Consider the following 18,003-nt stretch of genomic DNA (forward strand, 5'->3'; position numbering starts at 1 on the left):
ACCACGGGCAGGCACAGAGAGTCTGCAACACTTCCACCTGTTGTGACTGCGCCATGAATCCCCTGCCCATGGCAACCTGAGAAAGGGTGCTACAAAAAGTGCCTTGGAATTGTCAAACATGGCATCACGAGAAAAAGCATTAGGAAACATGATAAGTTCCAGAAAAGCTAAGAATTGGAGGATGTTAGGACCTTGGTTTGCAATGAGATAGGGATCCAGAGGCACAGTGGAATGTATGGAAGGAAGGGAGGCTGAGGGAGTTGGGTTAGGGCTGTTACAGGAGTGGACTATTTAGGTCATCGTAAAATGGGAGGGGATGAGGGGATGAGTGGAGCTGTGACAAGTAGAAGAGGAAATCTGGCTCTCATGCAAGGGCAGTGAGGAAGGGTTCAGGTTCCTGGGAGATGGTGCACGTTCCGCCTTCTTTCTCTCTATCACAACTAGAAAGAACCACACTATTGTCCCAGATGCTGCAAATTACCCTCCAGAATACTGTACCTAGATGAGACATGTTTGTGAACTGGATCTTTGTGCCAGATTTAAATTCCTCAAACACGATGATCTGCCAAGAAGAAGGTGAGGTGGATGTGAGATTCAAGTTCTGCCTCTGAGGCAAGGCAGAGTCCAGGCAGAGTGGGCTGGCAGGTGGGAGGTGAGGTGGGGGTAGTTCACCTCATTTGACCCAGGTTGAAGCCAGGGTCCTGGAAGGTAAAAGGTCTCCTGGGGACCTATATTCCAGTAGCGTCCCAGGTTTTGTCCATTGATGAATATTACTCCTTTTGTCCAGTCCTGAAAAAGGTTGGAATGGTGGATTCAGGATTTGAGTTCTACATGCACAGATGCAAGGGGTTAAGATAAACACACACCCCATAAACACACCAGATCATAGTCATAGACACACTCAGACAGGATGGATTACCAACTGCAGCCCTAGATGGGAGATGACCTGGAGAGTTCTGTGCTACTGCCCCTGGCCTGGGGTTGGCTCAACATCCAAGCCCCAAGAAGGAAGGCGCTGATTCAAAACTCATCTCCCCGTATCTGCCCCAATCAGGGAAGGGCATTCCATATACCATCAGGAATTCACCAAAACATGCTGGGTCCAAAACATACAGAATTTCAGGTGTGGCAATAATCAGAATCTCACCTACAACACCCCACCACAGGCTAGACGGTGAGTTCCTGGGGGATTGAGGGTCTCAACGTCTTGGATTATGGCTGGAGACTAGTGGGCCATGTTCACTAAATTCCCTGTGCAGTGATTCTACAGCTGTCCCCACCAGAACACACCACTCACATCCATGTCACGCTTGTTTAGCTTCCACCCCCCGACCCTAGTCAACACAAGGGAAGGGGCCGCCTCCCAGACAGCTGTGGAGTGGTCGAGGTCCCCAGGAGCTTAGATTTCCTTACACAGGGCAGGGCCCATGCACCAGGGAGCTTTTTCACAAAGTTTCTATGGGATGAGAGGTTGTGGGGGGACACAGACAGAGGAGAAACAGCACTAACCTCAAGTTTTATGAAGGTGTCTTTGGGGTAATTACCAACTCTCAGGATGCCGAGGAAGAAGGCAGGGCCCTGAAGTTTGTGAATCACTGGTTTCCAGATTTTAGGAAGGCCCCTAAGAGAGAGTCAAGCACCAGTGGGAAGGTCATGCCCTTCTTTATAATGTGTCAGTTGTGACTTCTGAGGTACGTCTCTTCTCTGCCCAAGGCCAGTATCCTTTCTGTAGCACAGACATATGCCTTTCAGGATGCAATGATACAGGAAATGAAACAGCAGACCAGGAGCTGGGAGAACGAAGGGAAGGTCACTGCTCTGCCCCAAACAACCAGGAAACTTGGGATTATTTCCTTCAACATTCTGGATCACGATCTCTCTTATTTGAAAACCAAGGGGGTTAGTCTGGATGGTCTCTGAGCTGCTTTCCATCTCTAAATGCTTACCATCTTTGATAAATCACCTTGAATCAATGGTGTGGCACCCACCTTTTTAGGAATTTAGGGTTCATCTCCAGGCTGTAGATTTTAAAGTTTCTTAATGGAGAATTGTTCAGATAGATATCCCCAGTTAAACCTGTAGAAGAGGGAAGAAAGGGAGCATGAAGAAGGTGAGAAGAATGCAGAGATGTGAACAGGCTGTGGCCAGGGCTCCCCCTGAAGAAGGATGTTTTCCTGGACTCATAGGATGGAAAGTTTCTGCAAAATCCTACATGGATTCTTCCTTCTGAGTGTCCATGTACACCTCTTAGAGTTGTGCCTACAGCTTGCACATTAACAGTGCAGAAGTCCCTGCAACTCCTGCCAGGTCTTGCCAGCATGGCAGCTCAGGCTAGCTGTAACTCTCAGGTAGGACGGAGCACCTGGAGTAGGAGAAGGAAGGTATGTGACTGTGCCTAGGAGCCCAGGGTGAGGCCAGGACGCAGGCACGGGGCTCCAGAGAAGGAAAACCAACGTTCCCAGGAAGAGACTCGAACCATTTTATTTTCCAAGGGCATTTCTACAGGTTTCTTCAAAACCCACCCAGAAGAGGGCAGAAGGTGTGCTGGCATGATAAGTAGAAAACACACCAATTCAGGGGAACCTAGGAGAAAGGACATCATCATCCTTTCCTATCGAAGCAAGACCTTGCCACAGTTTCTACACAAGGATGTCTCACTGGCTGAGAGATCCCACTTTCTTCCACACTGTATGCCTGGCCATAGCTGAGAGCAATAGGAATTTGGTGCCTCAAGGTCTCAAGCTTCTCCATTCTGGTGCCCACCTTTTCTCTCCTTATTGATATCCTGCCCATAGGCGAGTCGGCCTTGATTCTCCACCAGGATCCTCAATGTCAGGTAATCCTTCTGGCCCTGTCCAAGACAGACCAGCCAGAGTGGGGACTACTCAGGCACTCTTCTGTAGACCCCTTAGGCCTCCCATAAAACTAAGAGGAGGCCATAAGCAGGGTGATGACAGAGAGCAAACCTCCGAACCCTGCAGTCCGCCAGCTCTGGGTCAAGTCAACCCTTGGGCTCCTGTTCCTCCTACTGAGCCCTGCCCCCACCCTCCTGTGCCAGCCTTTGCAGGAAATAGTCACTTGAACGTTTTACCAGAGACTCTATTGAGGGTGGTGACCAACCTAGAATTTTTTGAGCAGAAAATATCCAACACGGAAAAGTTCTGCTCACTCAAAGCATATATACCTGTACCTCAAAGAAACACAGCTCTCCCTCATCCCTGTTGGGCTCCTATACGGGGAGCAATCCAAAGGACAGTGGAAGAGAAAACAGGCCATCCCAGGGCCAGGCCACGCTTACAATTGAGCCTAGGGCCTAGGTAGGCACTAGAACTATTAGTCCATTAACACTGGATTATATACTTTTTCCTTGGGAATAGTCAGCTGATTAGTGGAATGATCCAGGATTCCTATATACTTCTCTTCCAAAAACACCTGCCAAAGAAAGAGAAAAGCACTATTAGGTCCTCATAAGGAAAGGAGGAAGACGGGCCTTGGAAAAGCAAAGGAGAGCAAATTCTAAAGCAATGACTAGCTCTGTCTCCCAGAACAAGGTGGCCATGTTCACAAAAACAGAGCACGTTTACAGCAGTACAGTCATGACACATAGGAGAATGGTGTCCTGATACTAAATCTGGGCCCTGGCTCCACTGTAGGGCAAGAAAGGAAAGAAAGAAATTTAAAAGACCTACATGGAATGAGGAAAGAAGGTAGAGAATGAACAAATATTGTGAAAGAAATGATGGCCAAAGGGGAGGTGGGGGCTCTAGGCGCAGCAGGAACCTGCGCACCTCACCCTGGGAGCTCATCTCCCTAGTGAGTCCAGTCTGCCAGGGTGTCCCAGACTCTTACCCGGAAAGGCTGCTGCCACCACTACATCTGATTTTAGGGATGTCCTGAAAGTAAATCCATTTCTTTTCTATTACCTACTATATTGCTTCAGCCCCAGATTAAGCCACCCAGAAGACTCTGCTCTAGCCATGCAGGACCAGAGAATAAGACATAACTTGCCCCTTAGATTGAGTTAGAGCACAATTTTTCAAATAAAATTTGACTAGGAAACTATAAAAATTAAAAGTCACAAGTATTAGAAACACACAAATGTTAATATTATACAGCACACATAATTCACATTTTAAGCTTAGTAGAGTCTAATTACAAGTTTTATACACTCTACAATCATTTATTGAACACTTACTGAATAACTAAATATTTCCTCGGGGAAGGGGCCACCAAGGTTAAAACACAACTCCCACCACTGAGGAACTCAGAGTTACACCAAGAAATTATTAGGACACTCCACAATAGCTAATGTGGAACTGCAGACAGACTGCTGTGGAAGCAGAGAAGGCAATAACAAGTCCTAACCAACAGCAGAATCCAGGCTATTTCACAGACACGATGCTAGTGACTAGGGAAATCAATGGGAGATTTTCAGTGCAGAAGTAGCAATGTTGCGATCTCTATGTTGGAAAGAAAACTCTGGTGGCACTATGAGGGAGGGCTTCAGCGAGGAAGAGGACAGAGATGAGCTCTCTGAAACAGGACGATCAGTTATGAGGTTCTAACAACAGCAGAAGCAAGAAACAGAGACAATTACAAGGCAACAACAGCACTGATTTTCAAAGATCAGTTGAGTAATGTTGTGCCACACAGGGACCTGGTGAAAGTAAGGTGTGAAGAGAGGGGGAGGGGAGGGATGGCAGCAGCATTTTCAGGTGGGAGGCTATGGTCCGTGAACTGATGGGAGGAATATAGGGTGAAGTTTATTTAGGAAGCTAATGAATTTGCTTTCGACATAATGAGTTTGAGAAGCCAATGGAACATACATCTTAGTGAAAAGAAAAATTCAGTGTGCAGCAAGTAATAGGTGTCTGCAGCTAACGAGGCGTAGGGGAGTGTTGGAGTCACAAAGGAGTATTTGAAGCCTTAGATAGTGATACAGACAGCAAAGAGAGTAGAAAGAGCAAGGAAATTTCATCAAGACCTGGAGAAAACAGCTTTTTAATGTGGAGTGAGATGATCAAGTCTTTAACCCCTGCTCTGGTACTTTCTAGTCAAAGATCCTTTGAAAGTCATTTAACATCTCTGAGGTTTCCTCATTTGTAATAAATGTCTTAGATGGGTGTTTTGAGAATTAAATGAGAAGAGCCAACTGTAATGTGCTACGTAAGTGTTAGGGATGGCTATACAATAAGTACAGGGACTTCTGAAGCTCTTCCCAAGTCTCCTTAAAAAACACTATCAACTCCCACAAGGGTTCAGGGAGTGCCCTCCCCAAGGATGGTTACACACCTTATACCGATGAGAGCAGTAGCTCACATAGAAAACGCATCACTGAAGGGACGGAGGTGAAGAAACCGTGATGAGTTTTTGAAGCTCAAAAAGGGATTTGACTATCAGTTAGACATTCACCTCAGCAACACCACTGGGTCTTACCAGCAGAGAAGTGCCACTGAGACCCATCCATTGTCCCATACCTGACCCCGATCTTGAACATGACCCCTTGAGGCGAGGAGGCCTCCAGTGGTGATGACAGTCTCATAAAGTATGTACCCATAGGACTGACCACTCCCTTGGTTCACAGACAGCTTCTCCATGCAGATCGGCTTGGCAGACCTGACGGGCTGTGGAAGAAACATGAGCAAAAACCAGGCCGAAGGTTCAGACTGGAGAAAAAAACTTTAGAAACCCCCACTGAAGGCCCACTTCTCCAAATAAATGGCCCCAAGAGTCTTGGGGACAGAAGTACAAAAAAGGAATAAGTAATGACAAACATGCTTAAGTGTCACATATAAATTGCCCTTTTTGTTTTCCAAACCAGCCTCATATTTCTCTGTGTGTGCTAACTAGTGATGTATTCTTATTTTTTAGCTGGAAAAGCTGAACTCAAAAAAGGGGAATCATTTGTTGAACTTGCTCATCAATTCACAATGAAGCCTGGACTAGACTCCTGATTTTAGGAATCCCAACCCAAGTGTGCCAGATTCTGTCTATCATTGGCCTTCTCTTCTTTTCCCTTTATACACTACCTAAGAGAACCCATCCTAACCCATGATATAACTGACCATGATTATTCGTGAATCTGCTGATCTAGCACTCCATGTCTGTCTACCCTCAAGTCCGCTGGACTTCTCCATCTGAAGGTTCATAGACATTTCCAATGCCATATCTCCCAAATGGTATTTACCACAACTTGCCCATCCTACTCTTTTTCTTTTCAAAACAGCAATACCAACCATCCAGTCAAAAAGGTAAAAAGCATGGATAATGTCTTCTCTCTCTTCCTCTTCCTGAACATCCCCCATCAACCAGTCACCACCTCCATTAGAGCCTGACTCTAAATATCTGTTTCACTAATCCTTCTCCTTCCTTCCCACTATCTAAGCTCAACTTCAGTACACTTCTATTTGGTTCCAGTGCTCTAGCATGGTCCCAAGATAATCCATTCCCCACAGAGCTACCAAAGAAATCCTTCTGAATGCAAAGCTGGTCATCTGATTCCCAGCCCTGCTATAAAATGGCCACCCATAACTTTCAGAGAAATGTTCAAATTTCTTAGTGTAAAAACATGGCCCTTCAGAACTCCTTGGAGAAATGGATGATTCCAAATCTGTGGAGCCAAATAGCCTGAAACACCCTGGGAACGAAAAAGCAAAGAAGACATCAAAAGCTAATGGAGCCATGTCAAAAGGACACAGGAGCTGACTGAAAGGATCTCCTGCTGCTGGTATAAGATGGGACAATTTGAACACCAAAAAGAATGACAATAGTGGGGTAGAAACATATTAGACATGTTGAAAGTCTGTGAGTTTATAATCAAAGAGCAACAACAACAAAACAACTCATTGGCCATCTTTGGAGGATATCCAGGAATAAATTCACTATCCTGACAAAATACTTGAACTTTTACCCTGACTTTTCTGTACAAACTACACATCAAGGTACCAAATCTACTGGCGAAGAACAGTTCCTCTATGTAGAAGAATTCAAATGAATAAATGCAGAAGGAATGATAGAATTAGAATGATACCATTTTAAAAGCCTTAAAGAAGTATTGGATATAGGTAATAATCATTGATGGCTGCAGAAATCATTAGGTAAAAGGCTGATGGGAAAATTAATAATGAACAGATTGGACTAACAATACCTGAACCCACTGATCAATTATGAAAACAGAAACAACCAGCCATTATGTGCCTAAGATATAATGCATAAGAAGTGTAATAGCTCCACCTATGCAAACAATAAGCTCCACTTGCAAACAATTAAAAAAAAAAAAACACTGAATTTAACTCTCATCAAGCATCTAGATCTAACCATCAGTTTACAGAAAATGCAGGCACTATCAAGACATGTTACCAGACACATGAGGATCTAAACAGCAAAGCTCAGAATTTAGGGAATTCTATAGATCAAATAATCCAGCTTCTTCAACAAATAAGTGTAATTAAAAGGTGAAAAAGTCTTTAGATTAAAAGAGACATATCGACTAAATGCAATGTGTGATTGACCTAAGTTGGATCCTGTTATTAACAAACCAATGCTAAAAAAAAAAAAATTATGACATGATTGAGAAAATTTGAACACTGGATATTTTATGATTTTATGTGGTGGTGTGCTATAGCTGGTTTGTACTAGATTAAGAGAGCCAACCGTGCACATCTTTCCCCAAGTCTGTATTCAGTGTCCTCATGTTAGTAGCTTGAAATTAGCCACAACAGGAGTATGTACACCACAGGAACTGGCGAACCCTACTAATCAAAGTTTTTTCTTCCAGAGAGCCAGTTGCTAAATATTTCTCAGGAAATCACTGACTTTAAGGGATTATTATTATTACTAGCATGACCATCATCATTACTACTATTAAGGGTGATAATGATTTTGTAGTTGCGTTTTTAAAAAAGGATCTTTATGTTTTGAGATACATATTGAACTATTTACAGCTGAAATACATGATGTTTAGGATCTGCTTTAAAATAATCTTGTAATGAGTCAGGGGAGGGAGAATAAGTGTATAAACGAAACAAGATTAGCCACATATTGATCAAGCTGAGCCAGGGTGATGAGCACATGGGAGTTCACCACTATTCTCTCTGCTTTTGTTTATGTTTTCAAAATTCCACGAGGAAAAGTTAGAAACAAAACCAAAAAGGCCCTCCAATATATGGTACCTGGATCCCTATGCGCCACTCTCCTACATAGACTTTTCACTCCAGTCCTATTTGCAGTTCCCCAAACATGCAGTTTCTTCCAAGACTTTACACATGGTGTCCACTGTACCTCAAACTGCTTTCCGTCTCCCACTCTGCCCTGCTGTCATCGTGTTAGCTCCCATTCATCCTTTGGATCTCAAAATCACCTCGACTGGGATATAATCTTGGATCCTGTGATTGCCCAGCATTCTGAACACGTCTACAATAACAACAGCAGCTGGCACACATGTAGCGCTTCCTAAGTGCCAGATACAGATATTAACTGTTCAATCCACACAATCCTATGAGGTAAGTGAAATTATTAGCTTCATTATACAGATGAGGAAGCTTAGGTAGAAGAGGTTAAATGACCTGCCTAAGTGAAATATTGGAGCAAGGATTCAAACCCAGTCTGACTTCAGACTTGTGTTCTTTAACCAGCACTGGGTCCCCTTGACAATGCTGTGCTGCTGTCACTCCTCTACCACAAAACCTATAACCTTCCAATCTCTGATCTACTCCCCTTTCCTACCCAATGACTGAAAGTTCCCTGAAACAACATCTTGATAACGCAATTCCTCAAACATTAATGTTTAGTAAGTGTTGTATGAATAACTACGCAGGTTTTCCTCTAGACCAGTGGTTTTCAAACTGTGCTCCTTCAAATCCTAGGAGTAAGTCAGAAGTGGCACATGGATCATCCCAGAGAAGGGATGGCTGACCCTTAGGGAGGATGAAAGGACAGAGCCTCAGAACTACCACCCCTGATTTCACTAGCACACGCTTTATGTATTGAACTCTGCAGTGAGTTTGAAGAAAGAGTCCCTCTACTAAAATAGAAGTTTAAAAATGATTGCCCTAGATCCAGCCAGTGTACCGTCATCCTAACCATCTTCAGAAGACAGGGATCTCTTCTCAGCTAGGCTGTGAAATGAAATGTTCCCAGGATCCTGCAATGTTTACACTGTTTCTTCAAATTCAAATTGTCTTATTCTAGGTTTCTTATTCTGAATTGTCAAAGTAGGAGAAGGAACTAAAACTGCTAAGGATTGCTTTCTGTGCCTCAATAATTTACTCCCTGTTCTTTCCCTCCTCTCTCTTCTGTCCAGAAACTATCCCATGCTTCTATGCCCAGGAAATGCTTACCTCGTCCAGGTAGGTCAGGATGTCCCACAGTGACATGTAGTATGCTGTTATCACTGACTTATATACAGCCTTAGGTCTAGCATCTTCTCTGGAGAGCTTGGGAATCTCTGCAATGAAAAACAGGAGGTTGGGCCATTCCAAGGTCCTCTCCCATCCCCATTCAAGGACACAATGTACTCTGCTATCCCAAAGCCACAAAGAATGAAGGGCCCAGCCACAGAGCATGGCTTCCTAATTCCAGGAAGTCATAAGGCAGGCAATAATTGCGTGGGATTCCTCTCATATCTATAGGCTCCCAGGCAAGCTGCCCTGCTGTCCTGGAAAAGGAAGTGGCACATCAATCCTTCTGGACCAGTAGTTCTCAACTCTGGCTGCTCATCAGAATCTCCTAACATCTAACGGGAAAATACACATGCTCAGATTCTGCCCCCTTCTCCCATTTCACAAAGACATAATTATCTAACAGCTCCGGGAAGGGCCTGGCACCTCTGGTTTTTAGAAGTTCCCCAGAGGATTCTGATGCACAGCCAAGACTAAGCTACATGGCCCTAGATGTTGGGCACCTAGAGGGTGGGCCCTGAATCTTGAGTGTATTTGAATCCCCAGTGCCTTATGATCAAATAAACTAAGCAAGCTGGACATCTCCCCAAAAGAACATCTCTATCCATTCCCTCACCCCCCTCTTCACAGGACAGAGACCACTTGAGGGGCTGAGTTATCATGCAGTTTGAGGTTGTTGCTGGGTACCTATAACAGAGCTAAACAACTCTTGAAATGAAATATACTCAGGTGTATAGTCTCCGTCCTCTGTCAGCAGTGCCCCATAATCTGAAAAATATAAAGAAATTTGTCACTTTCCCCAAGAAAGCCCCAGCTTCAGCAAGGGAAGGGATGAGAGCTTAGTACTGAGCAAAAGGATCCTTAATACAGCAGCTTTGGGAGGAAAAACTTTTGGCATTAGACAAGAAAATGCCAAGTCCCAGTTAGTCCAAATCAAGAGACATCTGCCATGCTCTCCATGTTTTCTATTGGAGGCAAATAGAACCAATCCCTGGATATCTAAGAAGCCCTGGGTGAGAGCCCAAAGCTGTTTACTCCAGAGGCTTCTCCTTCCTATTCAACTTCTAAATGAACTCCTCTCTTTCTTTCATCATTGACTTTTCACTTGGTTTCTTAGTAGAGTTGGAGACTGGGGAAAACCTGTTAACGAATACCCTGATGCTAGTAAGAGATCCAAAGTAATGGGTTTTGCAGTGAATCTCTAAGAGCAAGGGCCTGCACAGTGGATAGACAAGATTAAGCTACTGATTTCTCTACTTGTAAAGTCTCACACAGCCTAGATTCTAGTGGTGGATAAATTCTAGTACTGTCAAAAGAACAAATATCAAACCCTCAATTCCCAGCATCCGTTAAAGGCAAAACAGAGGAACAGTTCCAGAGACCGTTCTCAGAGGCCCACCCTGGGAAGATCCAGTCTCAAACGGTGGGTGGCCTAGGTTGGAGGCAACTTTGGGGAGAAGTACTTGCCATAGCTGGTGACCATAGGGAGATAATTCTGTAAAGATGCAGCTCCACCCATGAAGCCAAAGTTGGTGCCACCATGGAACATATAGAAGTTGAGGGAGAACCTCAAGTTGAACATTTCACGCACGTCTTTCATTAACACTGCATATAGGGAGAAAGTAAAGGAGAAATGGGGAAGAGAACTAAAATTTGAGAGAATTAATAGCCCCTTGGGGGATTTTCAAACTGTATATTCAACATCTGTTTGTGCATCTTTGTCTTTCTGAAGCACTTAGTAACTTCTCACAGTGACTGATCTGAAAGCACGGCACCAGGAGCGTTAACCTTCAAACCACATTTGAATGATCTTCATCAATTCTCCAGGAAGAACATGGCAGACAATCTGGGACCAGACAATATTATACTTCCACCCAACATACTTCCATTGAATTGCGCCATCTGTCAGAACAACTCACTCTAATTACTTTAACAGCCTCAATAACATGTAATAAGAATGGAAACCCTGCTAAAATTTCAACTTCAGTTACAATGACCTCTGGGGGACCCATTCTATGCTGTCATTTTACCTGCACAGATGTAGACGTAAGGTGTCTACTTCATCACATTGATACCTACGAAGCTATAAGATCTGTGGCCTTGTCCCCTAAATCTCAAGTACTCTACTGAGCAGAAAAAAACAGGCCAGTGCCATCTGTATCATCTATTCTCCCAAGAAAGGGACTGAGGAGTACTCACCATTTGCATCCAGAGTATGGCGGAGAGTGCCCCATCCATCCAAAGAGTTTGCTGTATATACCATCATCAATATGGGGCTACGACCCTGAAGAAAATGAAGGGCCAATTTCATAAAGTTTGGTGCAACTTATAAGCCCTGAATTGCTTCGGAGGGAATTGTAAGGCCCAGTTCTCACAAACCCCCTTTACAACTCTAAGAAGCCCCTGACTGCTCACAAACTCTCTGAGTTCTACCCTCCCATTCTCACATCATTTCCTGGTCTCATTATTCCTTATGTGGTTTCACTGGCCGTCTCACTCAGGCTTTGGTAAAATCAACTGCCATGGCCACATTTCCCTTTCTAGAACAACAGACTCTCTTCCTTCCCTTGAGTGACCGGAGTAGAAGTCTATTAAGAAAGTGGCTGACCCAGAGGAAGCACTAAAAATGTTCAACAAATGACTGCCAAAAATGTTGAATCTCATAAACGAGAATGCCCAAATCGCAGAATTCCCCCACATCTCTCAGCTCCCACTCTTCCCTTTTGCCATCCTCGTGTCATGTCTAGTTCCTTCACCTTCCCAAGCCATTGGGATAAATAAGCCTCTCCACTCAGGCTTGGACTCGGAGTGAGCCTTTTCAATCAGGCTCCTTCTCTCACTGCAAAGTCAACTCATCCTTTGAATTTCTGCTCTCATTGCCGCCACAATCTCCCTCTGGAGCCCTTACATCTAGCCCCCTGTAGCATCCATGTTCAGGACTAAGCTGCCAAATGATTCCAAGAAAGCCAAAAAGAACACTGCCAACTTGATCCACCACAAAATCATGTGATTTGACTTATCTTTACACTTATTTCTGCCTGGCATTCTTTACATTCAGGCCTGGCATATTTAACATCTTTTAAAAATTCTATTGAATTCCAAAAATAATGTTCTCATTCCTTTAAGGCTTATGAAACTGAAGCCATGTGGTTCAAGCCCCTTCAGCTTCCTTCCTCTCAACTTCATTGAATCCCCAAATCATAGATTCTTACATTAGAAAAGATTTTTTCTTTGAGGTTGTCTAGAACATCACTTCTCCCCTCGATAGGCACTGCCAGCTCAACACAGTCATTCTGTGGCCACTGTATTTTCATGTGATTCATCGCTACACAAGGCAGTCCATTCCATTTTTGAAAAATTCAAATTGCTAGAAATTACAATCCTTATATTGGGCAATGTATGTTTTGCTATTCATTTTACCCACAGAAACTAATTCTGTTCTCCAGGACTACAAAGAATTTCCCTTTCACATGAAAATACTCCTAAATTTTAAAGATGCCATCAAATGAATCTTACCTTTAATGTGAGACTCATTCTCAAGTTCTTTTTTTTTCTTTTGGTAAGAACATTTACATTTTACTCTCTTAACATTTCTCAATTATACCATACAGTATCATCAACTATAGTCACTATACTATACATTAGATCCTCAGACTTTATTTATCTCATAAGTGAAACTTTGTACCCTTTTACCAACCTCTCCCAGTTTCCCCTACACACCCCCCCCCAGGCTCTGGCAGCCACTTTTCTACTCTCGGTTTTATGAGTTTCCTTTTCCTTTTTCACCTTCCACATAGAAGCAATACCATATGGTATTTGTTATCTGTCTTTTGCTGTCTGGTTTATTTCACTTAGCATAATGCTCTCCAGGTTCATCCATGTTGTCACAAGTGACAGATTTCCTTCTCTTTCAAGGCTGAGTACACTCCATTTTATACACACATATACATCACATTTTCTTTATCCATTCACCTGTCACCACACACTTAGGTTGTTTCCATACACTCGTGATTGTTATGCTGCTATGAACATGGGATTACAGCTATCTCTTCAGGATACTGATTTCATTTCCTTGGCACATACACCCAGAAGTGGGATTGCTGGATCAGATGGTAGCTCTATTTTTAATTCCTTGATGAACCTCTATGCTGTTTTCCATAGTGGCTGTACCAGTTTACATTCCCACAAACAGTGCACAGGGGGTCCCTTTTCTCTAACCCTCACCAGCATTTGTTTTCTCTTTTATTTTTGAAAATAGCTTTCCTAACAAGTGTGAGGTGGTATCTCACTGTGATTTTGATTTGCATTTCCCCCAAAATTAGGGATGTTGAGTGCCTTTTCATGTACCTGTTGGACATTTGTATGTCTTCTTTGGCAAATTGTCTATTCAGGTCCTTTGCTCATTTTTTAATTGGGTTATTTGGTTTTTTGCTATAGAGTTATATGAGTTCCTTGTATATTTTCGATATTAACCCCTTATCAGACATGGCTTGCAAATATTTTCTCCCATTCCATAGGTTGCCTTTTCCACTGGTTTTATTGCCCCCCAATTCTTCCTTCTCGTCCTTCATCATGATCATGATCATCATCATCATCACCAACATCATCACTATGATCACGATGTTAGCATCCATTTGAGTGTTTACTTTGCCCAAGAATTATATTCCCTCTTCATCTTCTCTTGGAATGCACGCAGCCTAACCCCTGCACATCTCTGTACTACTTGCACCATTTCCTGATGTTGGCCCTGTCAGTACACGGCTGGATTCTCAGCCCTTTGTACTCTTCTCTAAATCTTAGTGCTGTCCCAGACTGTGGGAGGACAGGATTAGGGATTTAACTCAGAATTCCAGACACTGCTTTATGTTGATAGTAATTAACAGATACTTCTTTTACTCCTAATACCATATAGCTCAGTTCTGTGCAAAATGAAACATGTAACCACTGATCTCCTCTGAGATAGAAATCTATGCCACCCGCTGACCTCCAGTTACCCCTTAATACTTTTACTGCAATTAGAAGTTCCTATCTTGTGTTGTTTACTTGTATTTCTTGTGTTTCTCATTGGACCATAAGTAGTTAAAGGTGAATGGGGCTATGAGTAAAGGGTTAACAAAATTCTTTCTCTTTGCTCATGCAAATTGACTTTAGGTCCACTGAAAACCTGATAAAGGTAGAATATTACCCATGTTATCAGGCAGATTGCTATGGTAAAAATGACCTCTGATTAGGAAACTGCCTTTGGACTGGAGGACTATGAATGATGTAAAAATTCCTGATGGGAGCCATAGCTTCCCGAGTACTGTCTATCTTGAAACCAAGAGTTCCCCTTAGCAGACCTGGAAGCTATGCCTATGGAGCTATGATAAAGGATACTGGTTGGTTCCTATACTGAGCTTGAGGCTCCTCTGCCAGGATTGGCTCCCACTCATGTGTGTGCTCCCATTCCCTGAAACCTGAGGTGTCACCTGGGAGCACGGTCCCTGGCCTACTGTGAGGACTCCCACTGATGCTGCCCTAGTAGGCTATGTTTCTCATCCTGTGTCCTTTGAAGGGGCCACGGGCCGAGCACTGTGGGCATGTGAATTTGATTTAGTTGCACCTGAAACCACCCAGAGCAGGCATTTCAAGGGCATAATAAATGCAAGGTTTAACTGAACTAATCACTGCTGAGAATTTCCGCAACAAATGAGCTAAGTGGTCCTAGGCATGAGCAAGAATCAAAATGTCTCCCATCCCTGAAATGTCCTTACTTGAATTGAAGAGAGCTTTTCATAAGTTTCTTTCTTTATATTCTTCATGTGGACAGTGGCAATCACTGTGGAGGAAAAGGAGAAACTCTGCATAAGGTCCAGCTCCAAGCACTGTGAGGCAAGGGAGAAAATTTACTCCTAGACCCAGGATGGAGAGCTGGGCCTCGACATATCCTGCACATACCCCTCACAGATATTTCGCGTTCCACTTCATGGTTTACGGTCAATAATAAAGATAGGATCCTACAACTGTATGCACACAGGCACTCACAAAGTGCTTCCAAATATATCTCTTCATTTATCATCTGCAATGAATGACCCAGAGAATCGGGGCAGTTAAATATACCACATTATGGTATATTTACCATAATTAATTAATTAATTAGTTACCAAATAAATGAAGGCCAAATCAAGAAGTTGAGCCCAGAGAGGTGTAGAGCCCAAGAGCTAAAATTCGACTATAGGTCTCCTGACTTCTAACCCTCAATATTGTTCTGCCTCTTCCACCACAAGAGGAAGGGGGCCACCAAATGACCTGGGGGGAGGCCAGCAGAGGAGAAAGCACCTGGCAGACTGGGGTAAAGAATTCCAAAAGTGTTGTTCTCTGGCACTAGTTGTCAGCACATTTCCTTTCTCCATATTGCTGTGTACCGACCCACATTTCCTCCCTATAATTCTATCCCATGTTTCTCTACTGCTTTGTTTCCTAGATTATTTGCCCCTAAGCTCTTGGGGTGGGTCCGAGGCAGTACTGTTTCTCTGACACTGTATCCACTTTCCATTACCCAGTCATGGCCATTTGGCAATGACAGAGATGGCCTTCACTCTGTTCCAGCCAGGCCCCACTTTAGCCATCAAAGATTGAAGAGGATAGAGTAAGTGTTCTGAATTGTTGGGGCTCTGAGGGTAAAAGCTAGTGGAGCAGCAAGGTGGGGACTGGCTCCTTAATTCAGCCCTGCCACTTTTACCTAAAGGCCATGGGGCCCCATCCCTGGGAAATGGGAAAGATGAAGCATCAGAAGGACCCCTGTCTGTTTCAGACTCAAGTAGTAGAGGAAATAGGGCAAAAACAAAATTGTACCCTTTTCCAAGTGGCCTCTTATCAGTCCTTGTCCATCATCAGCAGTCATGAGCAGCACATCCACTCCCCTTTTCACCAGGGCCTGTGGGGAAATTCAGCAAGGTAAGTGACTGCCCCTGATGCCATGGGATTGCTTCTCTCTAGAAAAAGCAATGGCAATAAAAATACTGGAATAAAGCTGAGGAATGGAAAAGAAGGTCTAATTATCCCATCTGATTACCTGTAAGTTAGTAAATTAGAACAAAAACATCATTCCTGCCTCAGCCACACTTAGCAAGGCCAAAGTAACAATGACAACGTGAAGCCTAAAGGAAGAGGCAGTGGGACTGTTTGCATTCAGCTTAATACAGTGCCTTCCCCTAAGGACCCAAATCCTGGATTTTCTCCAGTATACCAGACTGCTTCAGATAAACCTCCTCCTCCACACTTTCACTCAAATTAACTACACCCCATGCGCCCAATTATAGGACAGATTTGGGAACACACATACAACTGCTGATTTTCCTTTGGTCAATGGCAACTCTGGTAAGTTTTGGCTTAGTCAATCCATGGTCACTCTTACTGCTACAAGAGCCTTTAATGTCCGTACTTTAAAAGTCACTCTAGGGAGATTCTAAATCAAAGACAGAGAGAAGAGGCTAAGGAACTTATCTACTTGAGGAGTAAAACCTTGAGACAATGGCCATGGGTACTGAGAAAAGCCGAAGGTATGCTTCCTGGGCCTTTGATCAGAACATCCCGACAGTGAAGTTGCCCCTGCAATAACCCCCACGCTAACCCCATGCTTGTTAGGTGTAGGAGGTCGTCTGCTTCTATTGCACTCTTTGAAAAACAGGGAAGACTGCGAGATGAATTGAATAAGTGAAAGGAGCCAGCACGTCATACATTAATCCCAGGCCACCCTCTGCCACCACAAGTCCTGTCAGGAGCAGCGTTTCAAGCCTCTGGCCCCAGTGAGCAATGTGGCCAACTGGTAGGTGGCCACGCAGCTTTCATCTAAACTAGAACACTTGAGATTGAAAGAGCGGTTCACAGATCCTACTCACAGGGATCGCAGCACAGCTTCCACTTCTAGGGTTAGTGGTTTTGTTTCAGACTAACCTTCTTTCTAATAACAACTAGACAAGCTGGACAAAAATATTTTTAAAAAATGTATTTGAAGATACTAGACATATATGAAGGCAGGACTTGAGGAGCCGAGTTCCCCAGGAGTTAGAGAGGTGAGCCTAGCATTGCTCACTGCTTTTCCCTTGAGCTGTTGGCTGACTCCTGAAGCATCAGCTGAGACTGAGAAGCTGAACAGATTTCCCAGAACTGAACTTTATGATACTGGGGGAAAGAAACTGCAGTTCAGGGACTGCCAAGGTGGAGGGGCCACGACAAACCCTAGGCTTTCAGCTGGGACCCAAAGGGCTGCCCTGCAGGAGTAAGAGTGAACAAGAATTAGACTTGCTCTCATAAGGACTGAAGCTCAGCTCCAAATTATTGCAATTACCTTCCAGAAGCAAAAATAAAGCCATCTGAAAGATTATCAAGAGCTTCAAATGATTTCAATAGTGTTTTCATAAATAAATGTCTGACGTTAGATTGAAAAATCATTAGAATACTTTACTGAAACCAGGAGAAAAAAACAACAGAAACAGACATATGAGATCAGATATTAGGTCTATTAGACATACATTTTGAAATAACTATAATATGCTCAAGGAATTAAAGAAAAATGGAAAATTTTGGCAAAGAAATGGAAACTATAGAAAATAATCAAATGAGA

At 43.5% G+C, this 18,003-nt stretch overlaps 1 protein-coding gene across 1 annotated transcript in view; it reads right to left on the reverse strand.

Annotated features, from left to right (window-relative positions):
* Window positions 1-223: 223 nt before the first annotated feature.
* LOC106846909 (beta-galactosidase-1-like protein 2) overlaps window positions 224-18,003 on the reverse strand; it is a 51,249-nt gene continuing 33,469 nt past the window's right edge. Inside the window, exons 6-18 of the mRNA XM_044752882.2 lie at window positions 16,233-16,314; window positions 15,152-15,216; window positions 11,598-11,682; window positions 10,866-11,003; window positions 10,086-10,166; window positions 9,339-9,445; window positions 5,478-5,624; window positions 3,361-3,432; window positions 2,764-2,851; window positions 1,989-2,076; window positions 1,510-1,621; window positions 673-789; window positions 224-562 (exon numbers count right to left, since the gene is read on the reverse strand). Coding sequence (XP_044608817.2) covers window positions 365-562; window positions 673-789; window positions 1,510-1,621; window positions 1,989-2,076; window positions 2,764-2,851; window positions 3,361-3,432; window positions 5,478-5,624; window positions 9,339-9,445; window positions 10,086-10,166; window positions 10,866-11,003; window positions 11,598-11,682; window positions 15,152-15,216; window positions 16,233-16,314 — 1,380 coding nt within the window. The 3' untranslated portion in view covers window positions 224-364. The remainder of the gene's footprint in view (window positions 563-672; window positions 790-1,509; window positions 1,622-1,988; window positions 2,077-2,763; window positions 2,852-3,360; window positions 3,433-5,477; window positions 5,625-9,338; window positions 9,446-10,085; window positions 10,167-10,865; window positions 11,004-11,597; window positions 11,683-15,151; window positions 15,217-16,232; window positions 16,315-18,003) is intronic.

This window comes from Equus asinus, chromosome 20, assembly GCF_041296235.1.
Source record: "Equus asinus isolate D_3611 breed Donkey chromosome 20, EquAss-T2T_v2, whole genome shotgun sequence".
Lineage (NCBI taxonomy): Eukaryota > Metazoa > Chordata > Mammalia > Perissodactyla > Equidae > Equus > Equus asinus.